Source organism: Staurois parvus, unplaced genomic scaffold (assembly GCF_062004578.1).
Source record: "Staurois parvus isolate SC_StPar_1 unplaced genomic scaffold, SC_StPar_1.0 ptg001192l, whole genome shotgun sequence".
NCBI lineage: Eukaryota > Metazoa > Chordata > Amphibia > Anura > Ranidae > Staurois > Staurois parvus.
The window spans coordinates 652,470-664,040 of record NW_028318988.1 but is presented as its reverse complement, the minus strand read 5'-3'; the positions used below and the strand labels follow the sequence as shown (position 1 = coordinate 664,040).

The 11,571-nt window shown below is 46.9% G+C and overlaps 1 protein-coding gene across 1 annotated transcript; it reads left to right on the top strand.

The window, feature by feature from the left end:
* The first annotated feature begins 403 nt into the window (after nt 1-403).
* Nucleotides 404-1,533, top strand: LOC149438354 (olfactory receptor 6N1-like). The gene has a single exon (XM_089659908.1). The coding sequence runs from the start codon at nt 404-406 to the stop codon at nt 1,364-1,366; it is 963 nt and encodes a 320-aa protein (XP_089516034.1). The 3' UTR covers nt 1,367-1,533.
* The last annotated feature ends 10,038 nt before the right edge of the window (nt 1,534-11,571 follow it).

Genomic DNA, 11,571 nt, shown 5'->3' with positions numbered 1-11,571 from the left:
CATGGATGAGTGAGTTTGGAGTTGAGGAACTTGACTGTCCTGCACAGAGTCCTGGCCTCAACCCCACAGAACACCTTTAGGATGAATTTGAGTATAGACTGCGAGCCAGGCCTTCTCGTCCGACATCAGTGCCTGACCTCACAAATGTGCTTCTGGAAGAATGGACAAACCTTCCCATAGACACCCTCCTAAACCTTGTGGACGGCCTTTTTTTTTTGTAGCCCGAAGAGATTTGAAAGTTAGGGTCACATGGCTAAAATAAGGAACCTGAACTTTGTATTGAAGTTTTGTGAATGAAGCATATTGTCTTACAACATAAATTAATAAATCTTCAGATGAGCTATACAATTATACTACAAAACCATTTTCTTTATTTTATATTATCTAGGTAAATGAAGATAGTATGCGATCAGTAGCTTCTTACAATGCAACTTTCATACAAGTGACGGAGTTCGTGATTTTCGGATTCCAGAGCCTGCAGAATTACCAGATTTTGCTTTTTTGCATGTTACTTTGCATCTACCTCCTTACCCTCTGTGGCAATGGCAGTATCTTCTTTTTGGTCATCTTTGACCAGCATCTGCACACCCCAATGTACTTCTTTGTTGGCAACTTGTCATTTTTGGACATGAGTTACACCTCGGTGACCATCCCGAAGATGTTGTCCAAGTTCCTGATGAACCTGAATACCATTTCCTACCCTGCCTGCTTTGCTCAGATGTATATTTTCCTGTCGCTAGGATCGGCAGAGTGTTTACTCCTGGCCATAATGGCCTACGATCGCTACATAGCTATATGCTCACCCTTACACTACCAAACCATCATGACAAAGCGGTTTTATTTAATACTGTCCGCTGTAGCTTGGACTGGGGGCTTTGCAACTCCGCTCACAGCCACACTTCTTGCCTTGAAGTTACCTTATTGTGGTTCCAATGTCATCCACCATTACTACTGTGATCATCCTCCACTGCTCCAGTTGGCCTGTGCCAACACGTCCTTTAATGTAACAGTAGGGTCTTCCATGGCTGCCTTTCTCATTTTGATAAGTTTTACGTTAGTTGTTATATCATACATAAAGATTATTATAGCCATCCTGAAAATCAGTTCCCACGTTGGTCGTAAGAAAACATTTTCTACCTGCGCCTCTCACTTTGCAGTGGTGAGTTTATTTTTCCTGCCCCTTATCTTCATGTACGTTCGTCCAACAGCCTCCTACTCATCTGACGTGGACTCTTTGGTGGCCTTTTTATATACCGTATTAACTCCCATGATGAATCCCTTTATATACAGCCTGAGAAACAAGGACATCAAAGAGGCTTTCCAGAGGAAAATAAGCTGCAAATATTCTATTTCTAACATGGAATAGGATCTAATCAACCGACTCTCACCTGGCCTATAGACAAATGATGGCTGAGCAGGAGCACTGCTTTCATTCACAACCATTCATTGTGCACTATTGTGATGATCTTTGTGATTGGTCACAGTGATCACATGGTACAGACAAGGCCAATCAGAGAGCATCTGTACCTTGTTATAACTGTGGCCAATAACAGCTATGACAATAATACGCAATGCCAATGAATGGATGCCATTCATAAAAATCATTGCTTATAACAGTGATCTCTCTTATAAGCAATCATAATGTTAAAAAAAAATCGGATCACTTTACCAAAGAAAAGAAGCAGAATACATTTTGGGCTAAATTTATGAAAAACAATTATTTATTTGTAAAGCTTTATAAAAGAAACAAAGAAAAATGTGTTTTTCTTTTAAAATGTTCTGTATTTTAAAAAAAAATAAAAAACGAGTGGTGATTATCACTAAAGGAAAGCTCCATCTGCCTCAAAAAATGATAAAAATGTCATTTGGGTACAGTATTGCATGACTGAGTCATTGTCATTCAAACCATGACAGTGCTGAAAGCTGAAAATTGGCCTGGACAGGAAGGGGGTGAAAGTGTCTGGACCTGACGTGGTTAAAGAACACATTTTTTTGTTGGAAAAACTATTATGATCTTTTTTTGTTTTGTTAATATTTGGAAGCAAGTTGTTCAGTACTTTTGAGATCTTTTGCATTTGTACAATGGTCTTAAATAAATCTCAAGTTATTGAATTGCTGCATTTCAGACTTCCTTTCTTACTGGAATACTTGGAACAAAATACTTGATTAAAAGACTTCCTAACTGGAAAAATATGTCATGGTATTGAAGTGGAATAATGGGGTTGTAGCTGCCCTAGGATGCCATAACCCCATTATTATAATTGTCAGCAAAAGCTGCTCTTTCCGATAAAAGTGATCTGAGCAGCGGATTAGCCACTGGATCACTTTTAGAAGCGCCACTTTCAGATAGTTCTCAGACTTACCTGGCTCATCAGAAAGCCCGGGAAATGATTCGGCGGTTGGGGCAGCTGGTCATAGAGAAAGATAGCCTCTTCTCATCTCTATGACCTAGGAGGCCGGGAGCAATGTCATGGCATCATTTCCGGTTCATGGCCAATGAAAACAATGATATTTTGTTTTTGGAAAGCATTAGATCAATGTTATTTTTTTTAATCTGATTCTTTTTATTGTAAAGATGAGATTTATTATTTATTTCAGGTACTTACATTGTGCCAACAATTTATGCAGCACTTTACATATATATTGTATATTCACATCAGTCCCTAACCTTCAAGGGGCGTATAATCTAAGGTCCCTAACTCACATTCACACATACACATACTAGGGCCAATTTAGACAGGATCCAATTAACCTACCAGCATGTCATTGGAATGTGGGAGGAAACCGGTGTACCCAGAGGAAACCCATGCAAGCAAAGGGAGAACATGCAAACTCCAGGCAGGTGGTGCTGTAGCTGGGATTCAAACCAACAACCCTAGTACTGCCAGGTGGAAGTGCTAACCATTTAGCCACTGAAGGAATCCCTGGGCAGGGCATACTGTGCCTGTCACTTTCAATATAAGATAGTCCCAGGTAGCAGCTAATCCGGTTTCCCGATGGAGTGCTTCTTCCCCTTTCTGGCCCAGGGGGTGTAGGTCTACTCACTCAGTCCCCTGTCTGTAAACTGATGGGTCAGTGGCTGCTCTCAGGTCTTCTGCTGGGTTGGTGGCTGCTCTCAGGTCTTCTGCTGGGCCGCTTCTTCCCTGCTGCACAAATGGTCCTTGCTCTTGGGGCTGATGAAGTCCTGAACTTTCCTCCTTTCCAGCTCCACTGCCTGTAGTTGAGTTACTTCCCAACTGGGCCCCCTCTCGGGCTCCTCAGCCTCCACTCCCCATCTTCCACCCGAACTCTCCTGCTGCTGAGTAGGCTCTTCCACATTTAAGGGCTGCCCTAGCCCCATGTAAAGCCTTTTGCTTGGGGATTGGCGAAGGTCCCCCAATGGTGCAGACAAGCTCCTCCTCACCCCTGACCACTGCTTCTAGAATCTTCTCCAAGATCTCTAGAGCAGGGGGAGGTGTCCAGGAACTGACCTGCAAAGCCTCCCAGCCCTGACCTGAAATAAACTTTCTATCTCAGCCCAGGCCTTCCTGGCTGAAAAAAAAAACTAATCTAGCTCCCCTTAGCTACCTAGGAGGGTGCTATGTTTGGTTATTATATTTGTGAACCAAACATGGGAAGGTTCTCTCGTCCTTAAATCTTCATCCTAAAATCATGTACAAAACAGCTTTACCGCTGGACTCGAGGTGAATATAAAGACAACACAATATAATACATGACTGCCATTCGGAGAACACGGTAACAATTAGGGGTCAGGCTCAAAGACCAGTTGCTATAGCAGTGGAAAGGCTCACCTGAAACCATCAGAATAGGTACACAGGAAGGTCACCGTGGTGGAGGAGTGGGATCACCCAAGGTGCGGAGTCTAAGTACCAACCAGTGTTCACCAGAGCTCTTGATGGTGGAGATGGATTTTGCTGCATGTTAGAACCAGGTTGCGGTCTTCAGGATAAGCAGATAAGGATCAAACGGAAGCGTGGTCAGTAAACAAGCCAAGGTCCGTAATGAGTAGTCGCAGGTTGGGATCAGGCAGAAGCGTAGTCGAGAACAAGCCAAGGTCGGTAAGGAGCAGTCGCAGGTTGGGATCAGGCAGAACCGTAGTCGAGAACAAGCCAAGGTCGGTAATGAACAGTCGCAGGTTGGGATCAGGCAGAAGTGTAGTCGAGAACAAGCCAAGGTCGGTAATGAGCAGTCGCAGGTTGGGATCAGGCAGAAGCATAGTTGAGAACAAGCCAAGGTCGGTAATGAGCACTCGCAGGTTGGGATCAGGCAGAAGCATAGTCGAGAACAAGCCAAGGGTCAATAACGAGTGGTAGCAAAATATGGATAATAACAGAGAAAGACAAGGAGCAAGATACTGGCCGGAGAGCACAATAATCTGGAAAACAGGAAGTGCAGATACATGGCTTATATTAGGAAGTTCATGGGAGGAGCAAGGGGTTCAAGGTTCATGACAAACAAGGTCAAAGTAGGATCATCCAAATAATTGTCAAGGAAGCTGTCCAGCATTCCAGGTGGCTCAGCAAGAAAAAACATTGCCACTCATCGCAGAAGGCCCAGGTTCAGATCCAGGCTATGACAAACACTTTGCATCTTCTCATAAATGCAAAGCATTCTCTGATTGGACAAGGTGATGTCACCATACTGCTTCTCCAACTTATCCAATCAGAGAAAGCTTTGTATTCATTGAGAAAAGGCAAAGTGTTCTCTGAATGGTGCCCATGCCAAGCAGCTGATCTCCTGTGTTCACAATGCACCCAGACAGCCTCTTGGAATGGGGCCTGAAAGACAGTAGAGATCATTGAACTCGGGATGTTTACCAAATTAATTTCCAGCTTCCAGAGGAATCCCACAGGTATGGTATATGCAGTGGTGTATTTGTCCTGCCCTAGGCAACACAGAAATCAGACGCCCCCCCTCCCCTGCAGAGAAAGCCTGACACCGACCAACACCAGACACACCCCCATGGAGAGAGCCTGACACCGACCAACACCAGACACGCCCCCATGGAGAGAGCCTGACACCGACCAACACTAGACACACCCCCATGGAGACAGCCTGACACCGACCAACATCAGACCCCCCCCCCACCGAGAGAACCTGACACCGACCACCACCAGACAACCCCCCCCCATGGAGAGAGCCTGACACCAACCAACATCAAACACCCCCCACCGAGAGAGCCTGACACCGACCAACACCAGACACACCCCCATGGAGAGAGCCTGACACCGACCAACACCAGACACACCCCCATGGAGAGAGCCTGACACCGACCAACACTAGACACACCCCCATGGAGAGAGCCTGACACCGACCAACACCAGACCCCCCCCCACCGAGAGAACCTGACACCGACCACCACCAGACACTCCCCCCCCATGGAGAGAGCCTGACACCAACCAACATCAAACACCCCCCACCGAGAGAGCCTGACACCGACCAACACCAGACACACCCCCATGGAGAGAGCCTGACACCGACCAACACCAGACACACCCCCATGGAGAGAGCCTGACACCGACCAACACTAGACACACCCCCATGGAGACAGCCTGACACCGACCAACATCAGACCCCCCCCCCACCGAGAGAACCTGACACCGACCACCACCAGACACCCCCCCCCATGGAGAGAGCCTGACACCAACCAACATCAAACACCCCCCACCGAGAGAGCCTGACACCGACCAACACCAGACACACCCCCATGGAGAGAGCCTGACACCGACCAACACCAGACACACCCCCATGGAGAGAGCCTGACACCGACCAACACTAGACACACCCCCATGGAGAGAGCCTGACACCGACCAACACCAGACCCCCCCCCCACCGAGAGAACCTGACACCGACCACCACCAGACACCCCCCCCCCCCCCATGGAGAGAGCCTGACACCAACCAACATCAAACACCCCCCACCGAGAGAGCTTGACACCGACCAACACCAGACACACCCCCATGGAGAGAGCCTGACACCAACACCAGACCCACATGGAGAGAGCCTGACACCAACCAACACCAGACCCACATGGAGACAGCCTGACACCAACCAACACCAGACCCCCCCCCCCCCACCATGGAGAGAGCCTGACACCAAACAACACCAGACCCACATGGAGAGAGCCTGACACCAACCAACACCAGACCCACACGGAGAGAGCCTGACACCAACCAACACCAGACCCCCCCCCCATGGAGATAGCCTGACACCAACCAACACCAGACCCCCCCTCCACCGAGAGAGCCTGACAGTGACCAACAACACCCCCCCCCCCGACATAGAAAAAGACACTCACTTTCACAGCTCTGAACATACCCCAGAACGAAACCCTGCATACACCATCAAGCAGCTCCTCTCGGACCCCACCTGGTCCCCATGCCGCATATGTCACTTCTTCTAGGAGGGCAATGCTGTCCCCCTAAAAAATGCAGCCCTAAGCAAATGCCTTGTTTGCCTTGTGGCAAATACGCCCCTGGGTATATGCATATCTGCAAGCTGGACCAATGTAACTATGTAAAGATATCCATACCTGGAATTCATCTTTAATTTTTTTTTGCTAGAAAACCACTTAGAACCCCAAACATTCCATATATTTTTTAAGCAGAGGTCATGAGAATGCAGTGGTGGGTGTTGCATATTTTTATATCATTTGGTATTTGTGCAACAGTTTTCAGACACAAATTAAAAAAAAAAAAACACTTTGATGAGTTTAAATGCACAAAAACACAGAATTATACCACATTGTTTGGTAAATTATAAAAGATGATGTTACAATGAGTAAATAGGCACCAAAAATGTAACATTTTAAAAATGCCTACGCCTGTGGAATGGCACCGAACTTTAATACCTAAAAATTCCATAGGGGACGCTGTAAAAGTCATTACAGGTTACACAGGAAGTCTGATAAGAGAATGATTGCTCCCGCTCTGATGTTCGTGGTGATACCTCATGTGTGGCGCAATCGCCATTGACATGCGTGTGCAGGACTGATGCCCGAGTTCTCATTTTCATGTTAGCATGCAGAAATGAGGGTACTTAATTTTTTTGGGTTTTTAATCATATTATTTATTTTACTAATTAATTAAAATTACAATTTTTACACTGTAACTTACCGTATTTTTCGCTCCATAAGACGCACTTTTTTCCCCCCAAAAAAGGGGGGAAAATGTCAGTGCGTCTTATGGAGCGAATATGGAGCGGCCGCTCAGCTCTTCTCTCCTGCAGGACCTTACCAGTTCCTTGCTCCAGCGCTGCAGTCTTCCCGCACCGAATTCTGTGACAGCTGGGTGCCCACTGCGCATGCGCGAGAAGCACTGCGCTTTGTGAATGGTCCGGTGTCTTCTGGGACACATGACAGGTCCCAGAACGCCCCGGGCTATTCACAAAGCGCAGCGCTTCTCGCGCATGCGCAGTGGGCACCCGGCTGTCACAGAAGCCGCCACGGGAAGAAGGAAGGACAACTCCGCAGAAGTGGGAGCAGCTACCCGTTCCCCCTCCCTCCCCAAAGGTCCGCAGTCTCTGGTCATCCCCTGTACTGTGTCCGCAGTCTCTGGTGATCTCCTGTACTATGTCCGCAGTCTCTGGTCATCTCCTGTACTGTGTCCGCAGTCTCTGGTCATCCCCTGTACTGTGTCCGCAGTCTCTGGCCATCTCCTGTACTGTGTCCGCAGTCTCTGGTCATCTCCTGTACTATGTCCCCAGTCTCTGGTCATCCCCTGTACTGTGTCCGCAGTCTCTGGTCATCTCCTGCCCTGTATCCGCAGTCTCTGGTCATCTCCTGTACTGTGTCCGCAGTCTCTGGTCATCTCCTCCACTCTTCCTACCACTCCATCCCCCACAGCTATCTCCTCCTGTGCCACCATCCCCTCCCTCCTAGATTGTAAGCTTGAAAGAGCAGGGCCCTCGATCCCCTCATGTTTTGCATTGTATTGGTATTGTTCTGTCACATGTTCTGTCCCCTTTATAATGTACAGCGCTGAGCGAACTATTGGCGCTTTATAAACACTGTATAATAATAATAATAATCTCCTGTACTGTATCTGCAGTCTCTGGGTCATCTCCTGTACTGTGTCCGCAGTCTCTGGTCATCTCCTGTACTGTGTCCGCAGTCTCTGGTCATCCCCTGTACTGTGTCCGCAGTCTCTGGTCATCTCCTGTACTATGTCCGCAGTCTCTGGTCATCTCCTGTACTATGTCCGCAGTCTCTGGCCATCTCCTGTACTGTGTCCGCAGTCTCTGGTCATCTCCTGTACTATGTCCCCAGTCTCTGGTCATCCCCTGTACTGTGTCCGCAGTCTCTGGTCATCTCCTGTCCTGTATCCGCAGTCTCTGGTCATCTCCTGTACTGTGTCCACAGTCTCTGGTCATCTCCTGTACTGTGTCCGCAGTCTCTGGTCATCTCCTGTACTGTATCCGCAGTCTCTGGGTCATCTCCTGTACTGTGTCCGCAGTCTCTGGTCATCTCCTGTACTGTGTCCGCAGTCTCTGGTCATCCCCTGTACTGTGTCCGCAGTCTCTGGTCATCTCCTGTACTATGTCCGCAGTCTCTGGTCATCTCCTGTACTATGTCCGCTGTCTCTGGTCATCTCCTGTACTGTGTCCGCAGTCTCTGGTCATCTCCTGTACTGTGTCCGCAGTCTCTGGTCATCTCCTGTCCTATGTCCGCAGTCTCTGGTCATCCCCTGTACTGTGTCTGCAGTCCATTGGTTCAGAATATTTTTTTTCTTGTTTTTCTCCTCTAAAACCTAGGAGCGTCTTATGGTCAGGTGCGTCTTATGGAGTGAAAAATACGGTACATTTTTTTTAGATTACTTTTATTGCTATCACAATGAACAACAATTCCAGTGTATATATACTGCCATTTGTAGATGCTATAGCTTTCACGTAAATCAATTATTATACACTTCTTGGGATTTTTTTTTTAGCAAAGATATGTAGCAGAATACATTTTGGTCTAAATTTATGGAGAAATTTTATTTTTTTTATTTTTTTTTATTGGATATGTTTTATAAGAAAAAGTCAAAAGTATTGTTTTTTTCCCCCAAATTGTACGTTTTTTTTTTTTTTGTTTGTTTATAGCGCAAAAAATAAAAACCACGGAGGTGATCAAATACCACTGAAAGAAAGCTCTGTTTGTGGGAAAAAAAAATTACGCACATTTCATTTATGTACAGTTGCAATCTGCTGATCGGTGGTGCAATGGTTTACAGGCCCCTGCAATAAAAAAAATCATAAATGCACATTTTTTCTTACCTGCAAAAAATACTTTGAATACATCTCACCAAAGTGTTTATTGTCTCAACTGTTGCTGGTGGCCAAGTAATCCCAAATGACTTTACTATTATAATTATTTTTTGTGGTAGTATCGGGCAAGGTGTCAGCTCTGTGTCAGTATTCTGAGTGCATAAAAACAAAAATACAATGGAAAAGTTTTTTTTTTTAAAGTGACTTTGTCCTGAGGTTTATGTGTGCCTGTAAGAATCCTTCTTGTACAGAAATCACAGCATATTCTGTATTACACAAGGACTATGGCCTATGTGTGAAATTGTTAGAATACGCAGGTTCTATTTTACCATTCACCTTTTCATCAGTTCTCATTTTCATGTTAGCATGCAGGAATGGGGGTGCCTATTTTTTTTTTTAATCATATTATTTATTTTATTAGTTAATTACAATTACAATTTTTACACTGTAACTTACATTTTTTTAGATTACTTTTATTGCTATCACAAGGGATGAACAATAATTCCAGTGTATATACAGTATACCGCCATTTGTAGACACTATAGCTTTCATGTAAACCAATTAATAAACACTTCTTGGGTTTTTTTTTTTTTTAGCAAAGATATACAGTATAGCAGAATATATTTTGTTCTAAATTTGTAGGAGTCCTGTGATGGCTGCCTGAGACTGGAGCTCCTGCCGGCCACGGTGTAGAGGTTCAGGTGAGCAGACGGCATTATAAGATGGGGAAGGGGGACTGGAGTGCACTGGGAACCGGGTCCCGCTCCCCGAGGGTCCCAAACAGCCAGCAGTCCCACAATATACAGGAGCTGTTCTGCTCCCAGCAGAGGGAGAGGTTGCAGCCATCCCCTTCTCCTTCTCCCCCCCTCTTCTTCATCCTTAGCTGCAGCAGCCAGCTCCTCTGGGATTGCCACAGATTTTCCAGCAGATCCAGCTGACACAGTGCCCCAGTATGATTTTCCTGAGCACCACACACTTTCCCTAAGAGATCTAGATGCAGTGGCTGCCGGGGCGGACTGACAACTCATGGGGCAATTGGGGATCATGGGGCCCTTGTGTCCTTGCCCACACTCAAAACACACCCACAAAAGCCTATAAAAGGTACCAGGGTCATTTTATGGGGCCCCCTACTGACCCCGGGCCCTCGGGCAGTGCCCGTGTTCTCGAATGGTCAGTCCACCCCTGGTGGCTGCTGATAATAAGATTACCCTAACTACAGCCCAGTCTGACCTCCGTGATGACCTTCAAACTTTAGTCTCCAGAATAGCAGGGTTGGAACTTTCTAACAGACAGCAGGCAGACGCCATATCGGAAATACAGCATACAACGGTCTCCCACTCCCATTACATCCGCAAATTCTACAGACGCATAGAAGATCTGGATAATCGCGGATGCAGGCATAGCATCAGAATTTGCGGCCTGCCAGAGTCCATTGAGCAAAGTGACATTCCTAAAACAGTTGTGGAGATATTTAATGACCTCCTAGGGTGTCCACCAGCATCCCCTATTGATTTAGAATGAACGCACAGGGCACTTTGACCCAGGGGCAGGGATACCGACCCACCACGGGACATTATATGCTGTTTAGTAAATTTTCCACTTAAAGAAGACATCCTGAGAAGCGCTAGAGAAAGCAGGTGCCTCCTATACCGTGGCACAATGATTCAGTTATTCCAAGACCTCTCTAACCTCACCCTGCACCAAAGGCAGGAACTTCGCCCCCTTCTAGATTCGCTACGCTCTCACAACATTCCATACAGAGGGTGCTCCCCTTTCTGCCTCTCGGTCCAAGCAGAGGGTCGCACAGCTTATCTCAGGGTTCCGGAAGACCTGCCGCATTTTTGTGCTACTTTGGAGATCCCTAGGATTGATCTTCCGGACTGGTATAGAACCATGCATCTGCCAAGCACCTCTGATGACAGACCAGAACCCAGTGACATGGACTGGCAGGGCCAATCGGCCCTACATCGCAGCTCCTTCCCCGAGATGCTTTTGAGACCTTCTATCAGAGAACCAGCAGCGACTAACAGTCAGACCGCATCACCAGCTCATCACCGGCCCCGCCGTGAGGATTAGACCCCTACACTGGCTCATCTTTTTCCCACCCATTATGGTTTTTTTTAATAGGATTTATTCCCTGGAGCCTCTATACCTTGCCCACTTCACCCTCATTCGGGACACACGGATTCGACCTCCCTGGACACCTGATAGTGATGTCTACCCATGGGCCTTCAAGAGCATAGCCCCTCCACGCCCGTACATTACCTGCTCCATTTCCAACGCTGGACTCCTCCCCCACCTCGCAGAGCTCCAAGACTATATGTA

Coding starts and splice junctions, on each gene's coding strand:
- LOC149438354 (XM_089659908.1), top strand. CDS start 404: ATGCGATCAGTAGCTTCTTACAATGCAACTTTCATACAAGTGACGGAG.